The following is a 25,000-nucleotide window of genomic DNA, read 5'->3' on the forward strand; positions in this document are numbered from 1 at the left end:
TCTTCAACTCAGACTACAGGCAACCTTTGATAGAGGGGGATACAAAAGCAGGACTGATTCTTAAGATTTTTGGATCTTTCGCATCACTGTTTACACCCTGAAGAATAATAATTGTTGTTTTTATGGGCTACATGGGTTTATAAAAAGTCACTCACTCAAAGTCACTCCTCCATACTCGACAGAGAAACCTCCCCCCCGCTATAGCAGACATGTCGGTCTGCAGATTCGCCCCATGAACTGCAAGGTGAATGTGTGTCTCTCTCCCCCCCCTTTTAAAGGACTTAACTGACTCTGACCCCGAGCCGTCCACTCTTGAGAGGCTGGGGGCTGCACCTGGCTCAGGATTCAAATGGGAAAGCAGTGTAGGTGAACCCCCTTCCCACCAAGCCTGCTTTGCCTTGCTGTTCTTCTACCTTACCTTAACCTTTGGCTTTATTGGCACGCCACCAAGAACTGCAGACCTTTTTCCTTTCTGACCTGTTTGGTGTTCACTCAGGACTACAGAAGCTGTCGGTTAGGGGGAATGCCAGCGAGGTGGTCACCAACTCTGTATGTCAAGGCTCACAAGGGGGGGGCTGGGATTTTGTTCCAGTTTGGCCCAGAAAAAGTGGGATTAAACTGATTTTCTGTTTAGTTGCCTGGTTTCTGTGAGTGTGTTTATAGTCGAATGTGCCCAGCCTGCTCCCCAGGCCCAGGGTTGATGACCACTCTGCACAAGATGCTCTTAAAATGCAGATTGACAACTAGGTGATTGTAAAGGAACTGTTCACTTTAAAATGAAAATACTGTCATTATCTACTCATCCCTTTTGTCACTAGAAACTCCATTGAAGTTCATATGAGCACCGAACACCCAACCACTTAACTACTACAGTTCCATCTCAGCTTTCTAACAAACAATTGAGCGGGGTGTGGTTGTTTAGAGTTCCAAAAAAAGAGCATCGAATTTCTCTAAACATCTTGTGCAACATAATGTTTTATAATCAAACCATTGCACTGTGAGTCTGAAAGGCCTAAATTTACCTCATTACACAGTGTTATTATAGATAGAGGAAACTGTAACTTCTTGTGTAGTGTGGCAACTGAAACAAGGAAAAGGGCTGTTTCTTTTCCAGCTTGCCAGCGATTAGAGATCTCGCTGTGCTACCTGGCACCACCCCCCAACCTCGTCTATTGGCTTGGCAGTAGTAAACAGAGTCAGTCCATTTACTTTGTTTCGGTTCCCATAGTACACAAGAAGTTAGTTTCCTCTACCTAGAATAATGGTCCACAATGAGGTAAATGTAGGCCTTTGGGACTCAGAGTGTTATTGACTACAAAACCCTCGGATGATAGAGAAATTTGCTGGTCATTGGTGCTCTTTTTGGAAATCCTAACCAAACCCTGTTCAGTGAAATGGCTTGTTAGAAGGCTGAGACGGAACCGGGGAAGCATAACTCACTGTGTGTTTTGGTGGTCATCCAAACTTAACATGAGTATCCACTGACACTGGGGAGAGGAGGTGATGACAGGCTTTTCATTTTGGGTCGAAATGATTGTTTTCATAGAGGTGCACCAATAGTATCTGCAGCAAGCTGTCCTGATACCGATACTTTACAATTGTGTTTTCATTCACCACAGATTCCCCTGAAAATATATTCTTATTTTCACCTTGGTACTTTGTATTACTCAAAAAAAAACAAAAAAAAACCTTACCGCACATATTTGTCAGTAAGGATTTTATTTTGAAAGGTTTGACCGAACGTTCTAGAACTTGCCGCTCACATTCAAGAAGCTATATCCTTTAGCCTGTTTTATGTAGCCTATTTTATAGTTCATTATTTTTTATCATTATTTTGGATGGTTAATCAATGGTTAGTGCAGAATTTGACCAAAACAATAAATGAATGAATCCATTAACAGAATTGATGGACTTGTTCCTGTAATTGTCATATAATAGGCCAATAATAGGCGGCATGAATGACTGTAAATTGAGTAGTACTTGGATCGGTGCTTGTGTCGTCCCATCTACTTTACAAAGCACTCAGTACTGGCATCGGCTGTGAAACTTTGCTATTGGTGCACCTCTAGTTCTTAGGTGAAAAGGAGACTGAACTGCTTTGAAGTAATGCTTTTCTTCTCAGACAGTTAATGTGTTGGTGTGAGTATTCTAAAGGGTCAGCCAATGCTGCTACTGTATGCTGTCGTTATTGCTATTCAACTAAACCTATCTTAAAGCTGACTGACTCGTGAATTGATTTAAGATATACCGGGTTCCCACTGGTCATGGAATTTCTGGGATATCATGGAATTTTCAGAGGTGTATTCCAGACACCAGAATTTGCCAAATTCTCCGGGGAAGCTAAGGAACATCAAGGAGTTTTACACCGACCCCAATAAAACATACAAACTAGGAGGGAAGCGCTCCCACTTTTTGTCATGAAAAGTCACGGAATTTCACAGAACGGCCACGATGGGAACCCTGGTGTATCCGCACCGCTCGGTAATAGACTCGAGGATTTCCGCACACTAGATTTGTCTCTACTAGGTCAATGCATGTCCTCCGAGAATACTTCCCAACTGAACTCTTCTTCCATTGTAGCCCGTGAAGGACGACCCACATTTCCACCACTTCCTACTCAGCCAGTCTGAGAAGGTAAGAGGGAACGCCCCGCTCAACATTTCGCTCTTGGGCTTGACATCTGCCCCCTGTCATCCTTGTTTTAGAGAGAGATTTTAGGTAGAGTTTGCTTTTAGCATGGTGTAATCTCACTTTCCCCTCCTACTCTTGTCTTCAGTTTGATCTAATCTTAGACATTGCAACCTGGCGCTGTTTTTCTCTGTATGCGTCAGCCTGGCTCTGAGTTGATCAGTAGAGATAGTTTGTTGTAGCACCTTGTTCTGTGTTATCTTCCTTTCCCCCCTTTCTAGACGCAGCAGAGCCGATTTTCCCTGTGGCAACTGCATTACCCTTGGCAGTATTACTCACTGTCTTAATATAGGCATTAGCTAATATAGGCACTGTGCACAAAATCTCACACGCCACCCCCCCCCCCATCTCTAACAGTTAAACTGTAACAGCCTGTGGCTAGACTGATAAATACTTTTTCATTTCCTTCACTCTATCACTTCCATCAGTCTACTTGTGACTTGCACAATGAAGTTTGTGTAGACTGTATGAATTAGGAGTATGGGGAGTAGGACTTATTGTGGAAGCAGAATATGTGCGATATGAAAATATACCAGAGGTTTGTGTTACACATGATAAGAATATGCCAAAAATGAAAGTATACAGTATACAGTGTGAAATGGGTTGAACCAGTCTAAAAATACCTATGTGTGCCGGAGGTGCCTATGAGAAGGATATGAAGGAAGCAGATGATGAATTTACAGCAGATATACAGTACATGATGAGGCTAAATGTGTCGTGTTCACATTAACAAGCCTACTCATCTGTAACAGCTTCTTTTCTGCTTTAATCCCACCTGATGAATTTCAGTTTGACTCAGATTTTCATAGCGACCGCCAGTATGAACTGAAGTAGTCAAAGAACACGATGGCATCTCATCGCTACAACTTGGAAGTGTTCACGTTTTAACTACTTGGAACACCCACATCCAAATTATTATTTTTAATTTTTTTAAATTTTGGTTGATTCAATGCCATGTTTGCCATGTGTTGACCCACTTTCACAATTTGCGATGCCAAGTGGGAGATATCAGCGCAGACAAAAAATTGCTCCATCCTACTTGGAAATACCACTAGGAAGATGACATGAATGTGACATTATGGTCTGGTCTCTGTGCTGTGTGTGTTGTTGTTTTGTTTTGTTTTTTTGTACTAACCCTTCTCTGCCCACAGCCTGCCTCATCAATGGAACCCATTAGCAAGCGCCTGAAGATCATTGAAGAGGTAGAGTAAACTAGTCAATATGATGTCCCCCACAAATGATGCACTCACCCTTTGGGCCAGTCAATAACAAGTTATGCAAATGTGTAAAAGGTCAAAATTTCAAGTCTGTTCTCAAGAAATGCATTTGTTGATGTACAAATGATGCAGTCACTCCCAGGCCAGTCTGTAAATAAATGAAATGGCCTTAAAGCTGCACTAGGCAAGATTTTTCTGGAAAAAAAAAAAAAAAGCCTAAATCACAAAGTGGGAAGAATAGCGCCCCACCCCCCCACCGATTGAGACGCACTAGATTCACTCTATTTGCCCAAATGAAATTCTGGAGTCTGATGTCGACCCTGGCAGGGAAATCTTCTTGGCCCGCACGAAGCAATGAATCAAAAAACGGGGGGGGGGGAAATCCAGAACTGTCTCTTTAAAGAGCAGTGAGAGAAACCCGGATCCCGCCAACGTTAGATCTTTTCCCCTCTCGTCCCCTTTTGCTTTCTATCGGTATAAACCACAGACCGGCCGGGGTTGGTAAACATGAGCGGGCCCTGTGAAGTGTACCGACATTATTATTGTACAGGAATACCGCATGTGACAGATAAACAAATGAACAGAGAGAGAGAGAGAGAGATTGCTCCGTACCCCCACCCACCACCATCACCACCATTTGTTGTTGACCATTTGCTGTCATTGTGGGGTGCGACAAATGGTCTTCTCTGTCATCCCCCTTTTTCAGCCTGATTCTTTGTTTCTTCACCGCACCTATATAGGCCAACCACAGTTGAAAAGATTTAGTAACATATCTTGCATTCCTGTACATTTTGCATTTTAGTTGCCATGTTTTCACTCAATTTTAGTAATTTTTCAGATAGATTCAGATAGATTATCTTAAATTTTGGTAATGATTTTTGTTGAATAGCTACATAATGTAGCCTTGTGCTTTCAGTGCTAAAGCTGACAATGGTGTTGCTTGTTTGTGTGCAGGACACAGGGTCAACATCTATCCAAGCAGCAGACAGCACAGCCATCAATGGCAGCATCACACCCACAGATAAAAGGTATTACAAATCCTTACTACAGCATTATAAAGTTCTACAAAAAAGGCCATTATGAAAATTACTTACTAATAGTAAATGGAAAAGAGAAGCTTTCCTAAAGGTCAGCATCTCCTGTTCTTAATTGTATTATTTTAATTTCTTTTGTAGTCTTAATTTGCTTGGGATCCATTTATAACCCACAAAGAAAATGCCACTTCTAAACTGAGCACTGATTTAAGTGGTTCCTCCCATTTTTCCTAATTTGTAGATTGAACCTCACAAACAAGCTAATAATAATTGTTCTCTTTTCCTTTTTTTTTTTTTTGTCTGTTTCTCCTCTCCAGAATAGGGTTCTTGGGTCTGGGGCTGATGGGCAGCGGTATCGTCTCCAACCTGTTAAAGATGGGCCATGTGGTCACGGTGTGGAACCGCACAGCAGAAAAGGTACCGCAAGTCACACACACACACACACTCACTGTCATTTAGGCTATCACCTTGCCTAATTTAAAAACAACGACACATTCTGTAGAGTCCACACAGGGCTCGACCAATATTCATATTTTTGATTTGCCGGTAGCCTAACGTTATATGAAGGAGGATTATGGGAGTTGTGTGAAAATCCTCAGCAGACATGTGAAGATTTAAGATAATTTTTTGGCCTTTTTATTAGATGGCTGAAGGTAGAGAGAGACAGGAAAGAATGGGAGAGAGAAGGGGAAATCCCTCTCCTTCCCCTTTATTGATGATAAGAGATTTTTGGAGGGTGTATATGAAACTCACACAGGCAACCGTTCCCTTACCCTGTTTGTAATTCTCTCCCTCTTCCCGCATTAATAATTTAGAACCCCTTACGTAACATCATCAAATCCTTCATTAATCAATAACAGATCTCAAACCCATTTACCCCTTTGCAAGCTTAACATGTGCAGATCCTGGCCGCTACTTAATCTGTCCTTTCTGCAAGCTCTCTGCTCACAGTGAAGTGACACACACACACACACACACTAGCCTTTGTTCTTTTATTTAATTTGCGTTCAATAGACCGTGCATGACTTCCATGGAGAGTCCTGCCTGTTTACTCTAGTGTCTTTTAAAGCGTTTGGGGCAAAAATTCCATCCTTAGTGCATATAGGTTTTCTACAATACCTTTTCTGTAATGTATAGCCTAAATTAGTTCGAAAGACATGGGTTTTTGAAGGCTAAGATATCGTTTAGCGACGGGACGCTATATCGAAATTCAATACAAAAATGTGGGGCAGAAAAATGAATCGTGATATTGGCTCCGTTTTATTCTGCTGTAGTAATCACAAATGAGACGGCTTGACCATCAAAATTCCCCAAGCTCTCCATCCAAATTATATTATTGTCACTTTGTAATAACGTTTTTAAATTGTTTACATTCTAGCGAGGCAACGCCATCAGCTCGAAAGACTCGGCTCGGAAATAAACAGAATTCTGCACTTTTGTCACTGACCTTGTGTTTATTACATGGTATCGTGGTTGTATCCCAGTGTGACCTGTTCATCCAGGAGGGCGCCAGGTTAGGCCGGACCCCCGCGGAGGTGGTCTCCATGTGCGACATCACCTTCTCCTGCGTCTCCGACCCCAAGGCCGCCAGGGATGTGAGTACCGCCTCGGGGGGGCCTATCGACTTCCTGCGGAGGCGCGTGCGCCGGTGGGGAAACTCTTTTTTTTTTTTTTTTGTGTGTTTTAAAACTACTCTTCTCTCCCGTTTCTTGCTCTCCAGTTGGTGTTGGGCCCCAGCGGAGTGCTGCAGGGGATCAGGCCAGGGAAATGCTACGTGGAGATGTCCACCGTCGACCCGGAGACCATCACAGAGCTCTCACAGGTATACACACTCACACACGCGCATACCAGAGTATCTGTGGGCCTAAAAAGTCTAATCTCAACACTGTGTAAAGTACTAAAATGGCTCAAATCCAGTTATTCGAGGTCTTATCTTTTTTTCACCATGTAGGTTTCTTTGTGCTGCATGTCCACTCTTAGATCAATCCAGAACAGGTTTAGTAGTACAATCTGTATCCTATCTGCTTTACTAAACTCAGCTGGACTTCATGTCCCTCAACAACTAATTCCCCAATGTCCTTTTTCTTCTCCTGCATACTTTCATTAGCTATGTTCACCCAAAAATAGGCTCCATTACGAGAAAATGGATTTTCCGGTGTATCTGCTGGACTGACCGTGAAAGGACTGAAACCGTCTACATCTGCAGTGTTCCCTCGATAGCCAAAGAATGCAGCACTGCTATGGAAAAACATCAGTGTCACTGTCTGTACCGTCATGTAATGGAGAATTCAATTATATCGCGTTAGAAATAGTTACTCTGCAGTTGGAAGAGACCGAGGACATTGCCATTTCACAATCTGTGACAATGACAGAAAGCCAAGAAATGTAGTTTAGAGCTGCAATGATTAATCGACTTGTTGTCAATTATTAAATTAATCGGCAACTATTTTGATAATCGATTAATCGGTTTGAGTAATTTAAGAAAAATGAGTCAAAATTCCCTGATTCCAGCTTCTTAAATGTGAATATTTTCTGGTTTCTTTCCTCCTCTATGACAGTAAGCTGAATATCTTTGGGTTGTGGACAAAACAAGACATTTTTTTTTTGATCAGGGTCTTTTTATTGTAATTTTTCACATTATAGCATAGGTCCAAACAGGTCCAACAGAAAAAGAAAAGGAAACCCACCCCCCAAATACCAGACAAACACATATAAACACTATCAAAACAAGACATTTGAGGACGTCATCTTGGGCTTTGGGAAACACTGATCCACATTTTTCACCATTTTCTGACATTTTAGAGACCAAAAAATGAATCGATTAATTGAGAAAATAATCGACAGATTAATCGACAATGAAGATAATCGTTAGTTGCAGCCCTAATGTAGTTTCCCTTGATGAAGGCAGAACTTGTTGTTCTTGTGTACAGTAGAAAAGGACGGGACATACAAATCTGACACAGGAAGTGATGTACTCAGGTGACATGCTTTATTTAACATCAGGCGGTCACGGAAAAACATATTTCTTAACTGTTATTGTGAACAATAAAAACTGTTACTGTTAATTAAAATTTCCATACTAATTAGAGTTAGATTTGGCCAATATTGGCCTTTTATTAAAAGAAAGTGTGCCAGTGTCATCTACCTCTGATATTATGGATGTGATGCATATTTATTATTTACCAATCATACACTGGTTGTCTATGGGAAGCCCTTAACCTGAACTGGTTCTAATGAGACATTTTGATCAGATTCCACACAAATATGTTTTATATATATTTTTACATTGCATTTCAATGGAGAGTTGTATTGTCCCATGGTGTTTCATACTCTTTTCTACTGAAACGCTTTTCCACCCAAAACGCTAAATACTTTGATATTTTTTGGTCCGAAAATATATTCAAAGATCTCTATTGTGACATAATCCGTCCTTGGCCTTCTTCCGCCGTCCCGTCGGGTCATGTCATGGTCATCAGTACGCGACTCCTCTTCCCCGCCCCCCCCCCCCCCGCCCCCCCCCCCCCCCCCCCCCCGCCAGGTGATCACATCGCGGGGCGGCCGTTTCCTCGAGGCTCCGGTGGCGGGCAGCCAGCAGCTCTCCAACGAAGGCATGCTGGTCATCCTGGCCGCCGGGGACCGGACGGTCTACGAGGACTGCAGCAGCTGCTTCCAGGCCATGGGCAAGACCTCCTTCTTCCTGGGTAGGTGCTCACGCCGCGTTCAGGTCCTGGGGGAAACACGGGAGATACGAGCGTCCTGCTAGAGAATACAGTTCACCTCAGCTTTCACGTGTAAATACTACAAGAGAATACTGTTCACCTCAGCTTTCACATGTAAATACTACTAGAGAATACTGTTCACCTCAGCTTTCACGTGTAAATACTACTAGAGAATACTGTTCACCTCAGCTTTCACGTGTAAATACTACTAGAGAATACTGTTCACCTCAGCTTTCACGTGTAAATACTACTAGAGAATACAGTTCACCTCAGCTTTCACGTGTAAATACTACTAGAGAATACTGTTCACCTTAGCTTTCACATGTAAATACTACTAGAATATACTGTTCACCTCAGCTTTCACGTGTGAATACTACTAGAGAATACTGTTCACCTCAGCTTAGGTTTTAAGTTTTTTTTAATTACTTGCATATTGCAGCTTTTAAGTGTGTGTGTGTGTGTGTGTGTGTTTTTTCAGGCGAGGCGGGAACGCAGCGAGGATGATGCTGATCCTCAACATGGTGCAGGGCAGCTTCATGGCGACCATCGCCGAGGGGCTGACCCTGGCCCAGGCCACCGGCCAATCACAACAGACCTTCCTGGACATCCTGTGCCAGGGCCAAATGGCCAGCACCTTCGTGGACCAGAAATGCCAAAGTGAGTCAGCACAAGCGGGAAGGGGTTTTGTGTGTTTTTGTTTTGTTTTTTGAGAGTGACAGGGTTCCAACACAGGTCTGGAAAAGTATTAAAAATGAATTTGATCATTTCCAGGTCTTGAATAGTTTGGGAATTTGAAAAAATGTCTCAAAGTATGGAAAATGTTGCGGTTCAGGTCCGATACACACATAATTCTAGCTTTTATGTTGTTGTAGAGCCACTTTGAGTCCACAGTTTTTGTTGATGTGAAGAATAATGTTTAGAAAGAGGGACGCTCTTATTACCCAGCCGCTGTCAGCATGCATTATATCAAATACACACCAAAATCAAATCCAGTCAAGAACATAGGGTCTGGGAAAAATCTGGAATTTTAAAATGGAAACCGTGTAGGAACCCTGCCAATCATCTCACATATTGTGATATTTGTGGCTGTGAAGAACAATCTTCATCTATACAGTGATATGACCTAGTTAGCAGGGGCAAGATGTCTATCTGTGTAAATCATATTGAACACCAGACAAAATCTTCAAAACAAATCAAGGTGTGGAAAAAGTACGGAATTTTTTTTATTGAAAATGTGTAGGAACCCTGTAATGAGTCTTTCCGATGCTTCGATGGTAACGGGGCAAATAACAGTGTTCCATGTGGACATTAGCTACTGGGGAAACCGCTCACATGGACAGTACCCTCCTTACATCAAAGGTAAAAGTCAAACAAAATGTAATAAGTGTTATTTATGATAACCATTTCCCTGGCCTCTTCCAGATATCTTACAGGGCAACTTCAAGCCAGACTACTATTTGAAACATATTCAGAAGGACCTGAGGCTAGCCATCTCCATGGGCGACATGGCCAACCATCCAACCCCAATGGCCGCAGCTGCCAATGAGGTACCATCTGCTCGTTCATTTCATGCCATTTCCCGCTATACTTATAAGCAAAAGAAGTGAAGCAGCTGTTGTTTACCATGTTCACTGCAGTCGTAATATAACCCCCCCCCCGTCTTTACTGTTGGTGTGCAGGTTTACAAGAGGGCTAAGGCACTGGACCAGTCTGACAACGACATGTCCGCAGTCTACAGAGCCTACATTCACTAGAGCAAGATGTGACCTATCCTCCGGACCACGCAATCTTTAATCTCCATTTTATTTCTCCCATGTTCATCTAATGAGGTTTTTTTTTTTTTTAAGTTCTTTTATTTTTTTTTTAATTTTTGCCCAGCACCAGTTATGTTTCCTGCCCACAAGCAATGGGATGGGGGGGGGGGGGGGACTCTGTTGTTGGAGGCAACCTTGAGCATTGCACTGACTTTATCGCTAAATCCACGCTCTAAGAATGCTCTGCAGAAGGTTGTACTACTACTGCGCCTGGCGGGTTTCTCGCGGGGGTGGGGGGGGGTCGTCCGGTTTCCCCCCCCCCCAAATCGAACGGTAAAAAAAAAAAAAGTAATGCAGGCTGTTTTGGCGAGGACGCGGAACGATGCAATTCATGCCAGATACACGGCAGAGTGCTGTCAGGCTTCGTGGGTGCACAAAATCCTGAAGATGAATTTATCACTCGCTTATGTGCATATAATTAGGTTATTTAATTGTGTGATGTTTTTCTTCCTTTTTTTTTTTTTTTTTTTTTTTTTTTTTAAATGTCTAGAATTCCATGAGAAAACAAAAAAAAAAACACACCAAGAACATGCCACTGCATTGCCTTAATATTGTAACCCTTGAGTCTCTCAATAATAGATGTATTTATTTATTTCTGTTTTCTCTATAGGTCTTCTTGGTGCAGTTTGGTCATGGCTTGTTTCTGTATTTGACGAGATGATATTTGCTTTTTTTTTTTTTTTTTTCTTTTTTCTTTTTCCTGGTGTTGATATTTCTTGAACAGGTTAAGGACAGAGCAACAGATATGTTGAGGCCTTAAAATGCAGTAATAATTAATATTTCTCATCAAGACTTGAGCTTTCCATGTTTGAAACCTTTAAACCTTGTCTACAGAAGAGTTCTCATTTCCAATGTTTTTTTTTTTTTTTGTTTTTTTAAATTCTGGAACTAGATAATTCCACTTTTGAGTTGCATTTTAACTGAAGTCAATAATTCTACCCCAAAATCAAAAGTGCACCATAGTTGTCAGTCATTGTTTATCAGTAGGGAGGGGTAAATATATTTATTGCAGAAATTGGTTAAGCTACAAGGGTTTGACCGATAAGGGGTTTTGAAGGCAGATATCTATCTGTGGATTGAAGCAGCTGATAGATTATATTTTATGACGATATTCTGTATATATAATTTGGACCCCTTTCATGCCCAAAAATTCCAAAACATTACAAGCATTTAATGTTTCACCCCCAGAATTGTATTCTTGTCAGGGTGGAAAAGCCTCTGAAACAACATTTAGAATATCATGGGACACTAAAACTCTCCATTGAAACGCAGACTAATGAAATTCTTTTAGGTAGGTTTACAGTTCCTTAAATTGCTTCACCGGCCGATATCCGATTCCCATTGAAAAGCCAATATTTGCAAACTGATACTGAACGAACACTGGTTAGAACATTAGATTTCCATATTCACCAAGTCAGGGCCGGAAAAAAAAATAAAAAAAATGCATGCATTCTTTTATTTGCGTTGGCCTCAGGAAGGGACAGCCAGTGGTCACATGGCAAGCAATGGCAAGGTGAAATGAATGCTGCGTTCAGGTCCTATCGGATTTACGTGCAGATTGGGGGAAAAACATTCATGTCAGTGTCTCTCCCACTTCTTCTGATAAGACATGAACGCAGCATAAGTAACATACTGCATTACTTTCAAAGGAGGGAGCACCATCAGAAGAGCCCAAACTGTAGTTACTACCTGGCAAAAGAAAATTATTATTGTTTTTGACGTTTTTTTTGTTTATTTTTTTAAGGCCCACTGTTTTATTCTCAGTTTGAAATAGTAAGTCTACTTGTATTTGTTTCTGATAAAAGCTGAATAATTTCATTGCATGTTAAGAGGTTACCTTCCCATTCTGAAAGATTTTTTCCGTTTGCCAAACGAATGATGTTTAAGGTTTTTAGTTTAGGTTCCTATTACACAGCATAGTGTAAAGAAATGTTTTTAGAAGACAGACATGTAAATAGCACATTAGGCTGAGTGGGGTTTCTTTTATATATACAATAAGAGGGGAGGGGGGGGTGGGGGGGATAATGAAAAGAACTACTTTTTGGTTTGGACTCTACAGACCGACTGTCTAACATCATTGTGTCTTAATACTGTAGATCGTTCAGTTCAAGTGTAAATGGTTTATTAATATGTGGCTTATATAACCTGGCTTATAATCACATTGAAATGACAATGACTTGGATCCCGTTTAAGGAAGGAGGGTGAAACTATGGTTTTGGGGATATTTATGATTTTGTGTACATGTGGAAATATCAAGACTTTTTGTGCTGTTTATTAAATCCTCTCCTGATTAACGGCATGTATGCATGTTTTCATTTTAATGTAGTTACTTACTGATGATTCTTTTAGATGACATAGTTTTTAAAGTAAATCTTAAAGCAATTCCGGTATTAGTTACAGTGACATCTGTAAAGGAAATCAGACATTGCAACTATATGAAATTACATGAAGTCAGCACACACTGATGGTTAGAGCAGCGGTTCTCAACGTGGGGTCCGGGGACCACCAGGGGTCCCCAGAAAGTTGAATGAATTGTTAAACTTCAGCATAATTTCATTTACAAGAAGTTAACTCAATTAGAGAATGTAGAAGAATCATTAGTTTCACTGTTATCCCTCAATACAGATGGGAATTCTGGACAAAATCATATCTAACAATAAAAAATATTCTCTGATTTGGGTCTGAGAGACAAAATTTCATCAAATGGGGCTACGTGGCCCTAACGTGGACTAAATTAGGGGTCCTTGATATGAAAAAGGTTGAGAATCACTGTGTTAGAGGTTACAGATTCACGTTTTAGCACAGGGCTCACACACAGGATATGATCATCATCACAGCACAGGGTATGATTTAAGACCAAACATTACTACTACGTGAATTATGTGTACCTGATCTAGTATGCTGCGTTCAGTTTCTATGGGAAGAATCATAAAATGACTTATTTATACAAATCGTACATTATTGTCGAGTTCCTAAGTAGTATTTACTGACAACTGAGGTGAACAGTATTTTCATGTAGAAAACTCGTATCTACCACGTTTGTATGCGAACGCAGCGTAGTAATAAACATCTTTGTGGGTGGGGCCAGGATTAATGGCGAGCGTGTGACTGTCGGAACAATGCTGCGTTCAAGTGCTCCTGTAAACTCCTACTTGTGAAGTCGCTAATCGCAAATACGACTTGTCGCGCACTCAGTTGTGTTTTTGTTAGAAAATATTACCAAAATGGACCCGGCAGCAGAAGTGCTTGTTGATGGCTGTCGTTTTATTTTAGAAAACAAGCAGCACATAGCTACTTTGTGCTGCAGTGGCAGAATGAAGAGGAGAAATTGTGCCTCGGGCATGTAAGTGAAGTTGACATCAATTCATTGCCCAACAGTTGTTGAATGCATCCGTTGTTGGCACGGCTTCCACGCCTTCCGCCCCCTAAACGTCACATCTCAGCAACTCTGGGGGGTAATCGTAGAAAATCCCGACTTTTCCCAGTGTATTTGTTGGGTCGTTCATGTGCGTTCGAATCGTAACTGGATATTCCCGAAAGCGCGTGAAGGCATCGTAAACCAGCCGATAAGCTAGCGGATACTACACACATTCGTACCGAGAAAAGTGCTCGAAAAGAAGAGTGTTTGAAAGGCTGTTTATCACGGTTTGCTCCTGCCTGCTACTGAAGATGCTGAATCCGCAGAGATCCCTGTCGGAACTGCCCAAGATGTCGGCTGCCAGTCAAGTGGAGAGAGCTGTGTTGGTAAGCTCTGCTGCTGCACGGGAGCACCGCGAGCTACCCGAGCCGCTTGGCTGTCTGTCTGACGAGCTAAACTAACCCGTTTATCTACATAACATGGCTTGTCAGTTGTATTGCTTGACATTTTTGAGGAACTTAGATATGACTAACCTGGCTTCTTGTCAACGGCCGCTGCGCTGCCCGGCCAGGGAAAGGCAGCAGCATCAGTGCACTCTCCAGCACTGTAGCCAAATTCTGGGCCAAGTCACTACTGTGTGATGGAGACAGTGGGCCTGGGTGCACGGGAAGAGTTGCCTGCAAGCGATGTTGAATCAACTCCTCGTTGTTTTGGAATCATACGAATTATAATGCAATTTACAAGTCGCCATACAACTCACCTTGAGGGCAGCTGTCGTTGGCTGACATGAAACCAGACTTGACTGTACACATCCTTTTATTCCCCATAGCCAAGGTGTATGAAATGCATCCTGCTGCTTTTGCTCTCACGGGATGGCTGTTGAACAAAATGCCCATGGGCTCCATTTACAGACCAAACAGCAGTGCTGGATACAGGCCTAGGTGCCGTTCTCTCTTGCATGGAAAGAACATTACGCCAAACCCCATTAATAATATGGCAATTTAACATGGCTTTGCTTATCGGCTAAGATACATACCTTGTATAACATGACTCAAGACCCTTCCTAAATTTCTAGGAGCCACTCTTCATTTCGGCATGCATACTATCGACCAAGATGCACTTAGTACATTACAATTTCAGTGTTTTTCTCTCAACAATTTGTTCACATAACTCGTTACCGCCCACCGCGGTGTGTTTTGGTAGAAGGGGATTATAAACAGGCAAAGCAGGTATACTAGTTGACATTTTATCGATTCAGAAAAGGTACTGATTCTTTTTTTTTTATGGGGTTTACCTTTTCCCGATAAGCAAGGAGAAAGTAAACTGCCAGATTTGTCAATGGAGTCGGACTAACGTTCTCTCAATACAACAGAACGGGTCGTGTTGGATGAAGGTTACGTGTCGTTCCCTGGAGAGAAAGCTGCGCCGAACTCCATTGCGAATTCCGTCAGTTTTACTGTTACCTAACATACAGACCTCACAGAACATGACTTAATAACTTGTGAGCATAGGTTGGGTCCCATGGGAACTTCGGCACACAACGTCTAAAACTGATGAATGCCCAAACACTGGCAGGTACCTGGTCCTCTATGGGTAGAGTATGGCACTAACACTGTCAGAGTTAGGGATTCATTTCCCACTGACTGGGGCCATCCATACCAAACATCTAGGCACTCCTGGTATTGTAAGCTGCTGTGGATAAAAGCATCGACTATGTGGAATGTGTACTTTGCGGCGGCAATGGCCTGATGGTAGAGACTGGCCCATAACTGGAAGGTCACAGGTTCAATCCCCAACAACAGCCAGACCTTTTCCCGCTCACTCAGTCTAAATTACTCTGGGTAAGAGCAAGCAAAGTCACATTAAAGGGGCATTATTAAGTAATCTATTAGCTTTATGGACCCCCTACTGGCAACCAGTGGGAATTGCAACAACATGGGCAGATCCAGTGATTCTCAACTGGGGGGGTCCGGGGACCACCAGCGGTCCTTGAGGGCGTTCCAGGGGGTCCCCAGCAAATTGATGAATTGTTAAACTTAAGGATTGTTTCATTTACAAGAAGTGAACACAATTAGAGAATGTAGAAGAATGACTGTTTTGACCATAGTTTCTCTGTTATCTCTCTACCTACAATACAGATAGTCATGGAATTCTGGACAAAATCACATCTAACAATAACAATATTCTCAGATTTGAGTCGGAGAGAGAAAAAATCTCATCAAATGGGGGTCCGTGGCCCTTATGTGGACTAAATTAGGGGTCCTTGATATGAAAAAGGTTGAGAATCACTGGGCAGAGCTCATCTCCTCCTACACAAGTCTCTGGCACAGCCCGCCCTCCCCCACCCATCCTGCCCCCCCTTGATTCGCAGTGGCCTGCGACTGACACAAAAATAAAATCCCATTTTCCAACAGATCCAACAGAACCAACCTTTAAAACACCAGAATTGGCAATGAAGTTTTGCATGCCATACCCTCAAAGAGTAACAGACATTGGCACAATAGCAGAGCCCCTGTGTCACTTCCCTGGCCTTACCATCAGTGTGGAAAGGATGTCCATGTCGCTTTGTGTTCTCTCCCGTCCGAGATTCCTATATCTGTTTTTGAAAACCACAAGACTTGATCTCTCCAGTCAGAACAATGTCTCCCTGTCTTCTGCAGGAGGAGGAATTCAACTGGCTGCTTAAAGAAGAAGTGCATGCTGTCCTAAAGCAGCTCCAGGATATCCTCAAGGTAAATATGGTCTAGGTGGCATTTACACAGCCAGCAGCGGATTTTCACTCGGTGTCAAACAGGTGTAACGGAACGTGCTTGTGCTCACTAGAGATGCAACATCAGGGTATCCAATTCCGGACAGCATATGACCCAAAAATCACAATCAAATACCAATATATTTCATCCTGTACTGTTTTCTCATAAATTAACAATCCTCCATCTGTCTTTTTTTAAAGTTTAATATCGCTTTTACCTTAACTTGTAATTGATTTTCTTCCAGTCCCTGCAAATGGATGATAGCGCACCTATTTTTGAGATTCAAAATTCGCATCCAATTCCGGACACTTACTTTCGTCCGTGTCGGTGTATTCATATACTCGATATTAACCCTTTATTAACCCTTCCTGTACCTTCACAATGTTACAGATACTTGTAAGAAGTGCAGGCTATGTACTCAAAGCTCTTATTTTTCCATTTATCAGCCGATACAGATTCTCTACATGAAGTAACTGTCACCCAAAGTGGGATTTAAGGCTTCCCGCTTCTTGTTCGTGACTAAGTTCGTAACTTAGTGTTTTATATGCTTAAATGTGTATAGATATTTATGAAATTTGATGCCTAGCTTCTGAAATGTGTATGAATTTACGTCACTTAGCTTTCGGTTGGGAACTCCGTTTAAAAATGCCGGTAAACACCGGAAATTACGCGAGTGACCGAGTGGCCGGAATTGGATACAATTCCGTTAACAATTGATATATGTAAGAGAGAAAGAGCAGAGAGAAAATGTATTCATTCTCGTAAAAGGGGGAAGTATGATAGCCATCTCGCACACAAAAACAACAAAAAAACACTGGGGATGTAACATGACCAAGGGAACATTGCATACCCCCTGATAGAGAGTAGCAAAACATTTATTAATGTGAAAATGTCCCGGATTATAACTTAAATGACTTCATGACCTCCAGGCATTCTGGGGTTAGGCCAATACTGAACAGGTTGGTGAATTTGAATGGAGCGCAAACCTGTTTTCTATTTCCCTAAACTCTCATTGTTGCACCCATGTCTCTATTTATCTACCTTCTACCCCCATGATTTACATTCAGGGATATTTAGTGGAGGTAGAGTTGGAAGGTAAGACAAAGAAAATAAGACAATTGCCATGAATTGTGTCGTTTCACCAAAAGATGCGAATCGGACCGGCTGCAGTGCTGGTTTGATTTTCTTATGTTGTGTTACATTACTGCACTTCTAGTTGGTCACACTAAGTTTGACCCACATGTACGTCCACTCTTAGATTAATAGAGATCAGGGTTAATACAATATGGCAAACATGTTTTTCCTCTGTTGCATCTGATTGAATAAGAAACATGATGCCCAATTATGCTCAGTTAGTTCCCTGGTGTTGTTTTTGTTACACACTGCTCATTTATAGTTTCTGAACTTTCGTTATTGGATTTCATGGTCTTAAATCCAGTTCCAAATAGCCTTTAAAAGGTCTTAAAGTCTTAAATCTGGCTTTCAGAAACCTGCAGATACAGATGCAGCCTCTAGACTGTCCTTCAAATCCCCCCCCCTCGTTTTTGAAACAACATTCGATAGGAAGTCTCCATAGAAATATACGATCGGGGGCAATGTGTCTACAGGGCCAAATAATATGAGGGGTCGAAGTAACAAAAATTAAATGATAAAAATCGATGCGATGGGGATCCAGAAAAATGTCTCCAAAAAGAGTTTGTATGGGGTTCGAAACTTTGTGATATGAGACACTTGTCCTTTTCTTCACCTGCCATTGAAGACAGCAGAAACGGCATGGGTCCATTCATTACAGAAGATTCAATTCTGTAGACAGGAAGGATCAGTTGATAGATCGCTGAGCTTCAGTGGGCGTGGTTTCTGATTGACGTTTAGGTGTGAGGGCGGAAGTAACAATAATTACTCTTACTATTATTATTTATTAATAATAATAATAATAATAAACTTTATTTGTATAGCACCTTTCATACAAGAAATGCAGCTCAAAGTGCTTTACAACAAAGAAATTTCATACATGAAAATAGACATAGAATGAGCATAACATAAGATGGAAAATAAAACCCACTGAATAATAATACAAATAAAGTTAAGAAATATAGTACATAGAATAATTAAAATCAAGTAAAATACAACATTTTAAAAGAAGTGCAGCAGTGCATAAGTGCGAAGCAAAGTGTAAAAAAAAAAAAAAAAAAAAAAAGTTTAATGCCTGTATTTAATCCAATCTCTGAATTTATCAAGTCACTTGACAATTTTATCACTGTCTTTTTGAGTTCACATCCAGTTTCATCACAGTATTTTTCAATTCACATTCATTTTCATCACCTCTAAATCAGTATCAGTTAATTTTTGTTACTTCCACCCTCCTGGGGCTCGCCTTAAATGATAAACGGCAATGCTGAATGATAGAAAGTGGTGATAAATGATGAAAATGGCTCTGTTTTTATCAAATCACTTGCCAGTTTATCACTCAGTTTTTCAATTCACACGCATTTTCATCAAATCACATAACAATTTATCACTCAGTTTTTCAATTCACATGCATTTTCATCAAATCACATAACAATTTATCACTCAGTTTTTCAATTCACATGCATTTTCATCAAATCATATAACAATTTATCACTCAGTTTTTCAATTCACAAGCATTTTCATCACTCCTGTTTTCAATTCACAAGCATTTTCATCACATCGATTTTTATCATTTGATTTTTGTTACTTCGACCCCTCCATAAAATAAAAGCCCGTGACTGTACAGCCGTTTAACTGTCGATTTTAGTAAGTGACATTTTACTTCTGCTCTCGTCAACAGGAGGCATCCAGACGCTTTTCCATGCCGACGCCGGGCCTGGAGAGTCAACTCAAACAGGAAAACTTCATCCTCGGCAGCTCGACGTAAGACTCCGCCGCTCGTTCCTTTACGGGGTACAGCTGGTGTGACCTTTAGGCGTAGAGGCCCTTGTGACGTTACAACACACAGCTCATGTCTCGTGCAGTGGAATATTCGAGATCTGTCGAGTCCAGAGCATCATTTTGCTGTTGCGGAGGTGGCTTCCAGATGCTCTATGACAGTGATTCTCAACCTTTTTCATATCGAGGACCCCTAATGTAGTCCACATTAGGGCCCAGTCAATGAGATTTTGTCTCTCGGACCCAAATTTGAGAATATTTTTATTGCTAGATATGATTTTGTCCAGAATTCCATGACTATCTGTATCGTAGGTAGAGAGATAACAGTGAAACTATGATCAAAATAGTCATTCTTCTACATTCTCTAACTGTGTTCTTGTAAATGAAATAATGGTGAAGTTTAATAATTCATGAATTTGCTGGGGACCCCCTGGAACCCCCTCAAGGACCCCTGGTGGTCCTCGGACCCCACGTTGAGAACCACTACTCTGTGAATCATCAGTCAGATCATTTGAAACGTCGAGCTGAAACACGAGTGTCAGTTGGTCACTTCCTTCATGTTGTAATCTTCCATGTGAACGCCTTCCTTGACCCATTATTAACCCTTTATTTGCCTTAACCTCTCTACACTACGTTCTCTACACAAGTGGTTCTCAACGTGTGGTCCGGGGACCATCAGGGGTCCTTGAGGGGGTTCCAGGGGGTCCCCAGCAAATTGATGAATTGTGAAACTTTATCATTATTTCATTTACAAGAAGTGAACACAATTAGAAAATGTAGAAGAATGACTGTTTTGATCATAGTTTCACTGTTATCTCTCTACCTACAATACAGATAGTCATGGAGTTTTGGACAAAATCATATCTAACAATAAAAATATTCTCAGATTTGGGTTCCAGAGAAATCAATGGGGGTCTGTGGCTCAAATGTGCACTAAATTAGGGGTCCTTGATGTGAAAAAGGTTGAGAGTCACTGCTCTACACTATGTTCTCCTTAAATGAACTTTACATTAAATGGAAATTCTTAACTGGCGATGTGTTGTTTTCCAGTATGGACCAAGTGAAAGGGGTGCTGACTCTGCAGGGAGAGGCTCTGACTCAAGCTGTGAGTTTCTCCAGGCTGTGCTCTTGGGACTAGATTTTCCTACACTGTCAGAATGGCTTGTTCTCGTTTCAGTTGAAATGACAAAGCCAAAAGCTAAATGTTCCCCTTGTTTGTTTGTTTGTTTTGAACAGGACATAAACCTGAAAGTTGCCAAAAGTAGCCAAGTGCTGCATTTTCAATTCAGGGATGACAAGCAGTGGAAATTGCAGCAGGTACGTCAATGTGAGTGGTGTATGTGTGTAATGCCACCAGCCGAGTGAAGGTAAAGTTGGGCTGTAGCTGGTAAGATTGTCTACTCCTATCAGACACTTTAGTTGCCTGGGGTTTTTTCTATTCTAAAACCAAGTGAAAACTAGCTTGGCGCTAGCTCTATGCTTGCTATCTGTCGCATTGGTTAACAAGCTGCCTAGATGACTACAATATGGTGGCCGAGACGTGTCGAACGAACTGCATATCCAGAATGCTTTGCAAATTCGAAAAACACAAGCACATTAACGGAAAACACAAATGCAGAAATCACAACACAAATGCAAAAGCCACAATATAACAACAGAAGTGAGCAACAACGGATGTTGACAATGAAACGGGCCGACTATTACTGCCGGCGGACTATTACTGCCTGCACATGTGGAAGAAGTAAGTTCTTGCCCATTTGAGAAGTAAATGAAACTTGTTCGCTAGCTAGTAATCAGAATCAGAATCAGAATCAGAATCAGAAATACTTTATTGATCCCCGAGGGGAAATTGGGTTACATTGCAGCTGCTCACATTGTAGAAGTGAATATATACAAGCGTAGAGAAATTATAAGAAATTATAAGAAAAATAGAAATACGAAAGTAAGAAATATGTAAAATATGTGCATTATACTACAATATATAACAATGAGAATAAAAATAATAATAATAATATAGAAATAAGAGAAATAAGAATTCTGTACAATGCATCATACTCCAATATATACATACACCAGTGTTAATAATTAAATAATTAATAAGTATTGCACAGTTGAATTATTGCAGTTGAATTATTGCACAAAAAAAATTGGTATTGCACAGTTAGATATAAGTTATAAGTTATGGGTTATAACTGCTGACCGGGTGAAATAAGTTCAAGAGCCAGTCTACTGACTCAGAGTGTCTGACACTCTGAGGGAGGAGTTGAAAAGTTTGATGGCCACAGGCAGGAATGAGTTCCTGTGGCTCTGTGGTGCATCTTGGTGGAATGAGTCTTGCACTGAATGTGCTCCTGTGCTTGACCAGCAAGTCATGGAGCGGGTGGGAGACATTGTCCAAGATGCCATGTAACTTGGACAGCATCCTCCTCTGTGACACTGCCACCAGAGAGTCCAGCTCCACCCCCACAACCTCACTGGCCTTGCGGATCAGTTTGTTGAGTCTGTTGGCGTCTGCTGCCCTCGACCTGCTGCCCCAGCACACCACAGCAAACAGGAGAGCACCGGCCACCACAGACTCATAAAACATCCTCAGCATTGTCCGGCAGATGTTGAAGGACCTCAGCCTCCTCAGAAAGTAGAGACGGCTCTGGCCCTTCTTGTAGAGAGCTTCAGTGTTCTTAGCCCAGTTCAGTTTATGGTCAATGTACACTCCCAGGTACTTGTAGTCCTCCACAATGTCCACACTGACCCCCTCGATGGAAACAGGGGTCACCGGTGTCTTGGCCCTCCTCAGATCCACAACCAGCTCCTTAGTCTTTGCCACGTTGAGCTGCAGATGGTTCTGCTCACACCATGTGACAAAGTTTCCCACCACAGCCCTATACTCAGCCTCCTCACCCTGCTGATACATCCAACTATAGCAGAGTCATCAGAGAACTTCTGAAGATGGCAGGACTCTGTGTTGTAGTTGAAGTCTGTGGTGTAGAGGGTGAAGAGGAAGGGAGATAGGACTGTCCCCTGCGGGGCCCCAGTGTTGCTGACCACTCTGTCTGACACACAGTGTTGCAAGCGCACATACTGCGGTCTGCCAGTCAGGTAGTTGACAATCCAGGACACGAGGGGGGCATCCACCTGCATCGCTGTCAGCTTCTCACCCAGTAGAGCCGGCCGGATGGTGTTGAAAGCACTGGAAAAGTCAAAAAACATGACCCTCACAGTGCTCGCCGGTTTGTCCAGGTGGGCGTAGACACGGTTTAGCAGGTAGATGACGGCGTCCTCAACTCCAAGTCGGGGCTGGTAGGCGAACTGGAGGGGGTCCAAGAGTGGCTTGACCATGGGTCGGAGCTGTTCCAGGACAAGTCTCTCCAGGGTCTTCATGATGTCATGATGAGGTCAATGCCACCGGTCTGTAGTCCTTGGAGCCAGCGGGACGCGGCGTCTTCGGCACAGGAACGAGGCAGGACGTCTTCCACAGCACGGGGACCCTTTGAAGACTCAGGCTCATGTTGAAGACATGGTGAAGTACTCCACATAGCTGGGGGGCACAGGCTTTGAGCACCCTGGGGCTGACACCATCAGGGCCTGCAGCCTTGCTTGAGTGGAGTCTCATCAGCTGTCTTCTTACATGGTCAGCTGTGAAGCACACTGTAGAGGTTACAGGTAGGGGAGGGGGAGGGGTGGAGTCGTCAGGTTGGAGAGGGCAGTCAGTCTGGGAGCCAGGGGGGGGGGAAGTGGGACCCTCAGTGTAGGATGGGGGGCTGTAGGAGGGGGGAGGGGGGGGCGATTGAGTAGATGTTGGTTGGAGGCAGACGACAGATGAGTCAAGGGGGGGCTGGGCAGGGGTCACTGTGTCAAATCTGTTGAAGAACAGATTAAGTTCGTTGGCTCTGTCCGAGCCGCCCTCAGCCCCTCTGCCGCCAGTCGGCCTGAACCCAGTGATGGTCTTCATGCCGCTCCAGACCTCTCTCATGTTGTTCTGCTGGAGTTTCTGCTCCAGCTTCCTCCTGTACTTCTCTTTAGCCTCCCGGATCTTCCCTTTCAGGTGACTTTGGATTGTTCTCACCTCTTCCCTATTGCCAGCTCTGAAAGCCCTTTTCTTTGTGTTGAGGATGGCTTTGATTTCCTTTGTTACCCATGGCTTGTTATTTGGATAACAATGGACAGTCTGTGCTGGGACAGTGCAATCCACACAGAAGTTAATGTAGTCTGTTATACACTCTGTGAGCCCATCAATGTCCTCTCCATGCGTCTCACAGAGTGCCTGCCAGTCTGTCACCTCAAAACAGCCCTGAAGTGTCTCATAGGCCTCCTCCGACCATCTCCTCACTGTCCTTGTAGTCGCAGGCTGTCTTTTCACCAGAGGCACATAGCAGGGGTTGAGGTGCACAAGGTTGTGGTCTGACCTACCCAGGGGGGGGAGGGGAGAAGAGCTGTATGCATCCTTCACGTTAGCATACAACAAGTCCAGCGTCCTCTCCTCTCTGGTTGGACAGCTCACATACTGGGTGAAGTTGGGCAAGGTTGTTGCCATGGTGACATGGTTGAAGTCACCCGAGATTGCTATGAGAGCACTCGGGTGCTGAGTCTGGAGTCGAGCTATGGGGGTGTGAATGACGTTACACGCCGACGTCGGGTTGGCAGAGGGGGGGATGTAAACAGCCACCATGATGACATGTGACATTTCCCTGGGCAAATAATACGGCCGGAGTCCCACGGCTAACAGTTCAATGTCCGGGCAACAAATACGTTCCTTGATCGTAATGTGACCAGGATTGCACCATCTGTTGTTAACTAGAACAGCAAGCCCTCCGCCTTTACGCTTACCGCTCTCGGTGCAATCCCTGTCGGCCCGAACAGTCTGAAAGCCGTTGATGGAGACGTTGTGGTCGGGGATATCCTGGTGTGTTCCCCGTGCTGTTTGTCCCTCCTCCCCTCCTGTCCCTGTAGCTCCGCCCAGGTCTTCCACACCTGATCAGTCCTGATGACAGTGGTGGAAGAAGTACTGAGATCTTTTACTTCAGTAAAAGTAGCAATACAACAATGTAAAGATACTCCATTACAAGTAAACATACTCATTATGCAAACTGTCCCCATTTAGAGAGTTATATTTTTCATAAATTATTGGAATATTAATACTGATTTATTGACATACATGTACATGTAAGCAGCATTTTAAAGTTGTCAACATGAAGCTAATCTTAACAATTTAGCTTTACTTTTGGGTAGTCTAATCTATAGCAATGCTATTTTATAGTTATTTTATAAAGATGATCAAATGTTTTAAATATAAAATATTGATCTGAAAAGTAACTAGTAACTATAGCTGTGAAATAAATGTAATGGAGTAAAAAGTACAATATTTAAAATGTAGTGGATTATAAGAATTGTACTTAAGTACAGTACTTGAGTAAATGTACTTAGTTACTTTCCACCGCTGCCTAATGAGCTGCACCTGGCCCAGGACAGGAAGAGGTTCAATTCTCCAGGCTCCTGGTCTGTGGACTGCTGGTCCT

General features: G+C 42.5%; 2 protein-coding genes across 2 annotated transcripts; both read left to right on the forward strand.

Annotated features, from left to right (window-relative positions):
• Positions 1-278: 278 nt before the first annotated feature.
• Positions 279-10,551, forward strand: LOC139639422 (cytokine-like nuclear factor N-PAC; the record flags this gene model as incomplete). Its single annotated transcript, XM_071513514.1, has 11 exons — positions 279-362; positions 2,581-2,634; positions 3,840-3,890; positions 4,860-4,933; positions 5,257-5,356; positions 6,424-6,534; positions 6,660-6,761; positions 8,478-8,644; positions 9,137-9,315; positions 10,081-10,205; positions 10,338-10,551. Coding segments are annotated over 11 exons (1,122 nt in total), but the record flags the coding sequence as incomplete, so codon positions are not given.
• A 3,475-nt stretch (positions 10,552-14,026) lies between these two features.
• Positions 14,027-20,906, forward strand: rogdi (rogdi atypical leucine zipper). Its single transcript, XM_071513512.1, has 6 exons — positions 14,027-14,216; positions 16,491-16,562; positions 19,390-19,472; positions 20,538-20,592; positions 20,724-20,804; positions 20,898-20,906. The coding sequence occupies exons 1-6, from the start codon at positions 14,142-14,144 to the stop codon at positions 20,904-20,906; spliced, it is 375 nt and encodes a 124-aa protein (XP_071369613.1). The 5' UTR covers positions 14,027-14,141.
• Positions 20,907-25,000: the final 4,094 nt, after the last annotated feature.

This window comes from Centroberyx affinis, unplaced genomic scaffold (assembly GCF_046629955.1).
Source record: "Centroberyx affinis isolate AG114_WGS23_722 - 3 ecotype Tasmania unplaced genomic scaffold, CSIRO-AGI_Caff_v1 ptg007254l_1, whole genome shotgun sequence".
Classification (NCBI taxonomy): domain Eukaryota; kingdom Metazoa; phylum Chordata; class Actinopteri; order Beryciformes; family Berycidae; genus Centroberyx; species Centroberyx affinis.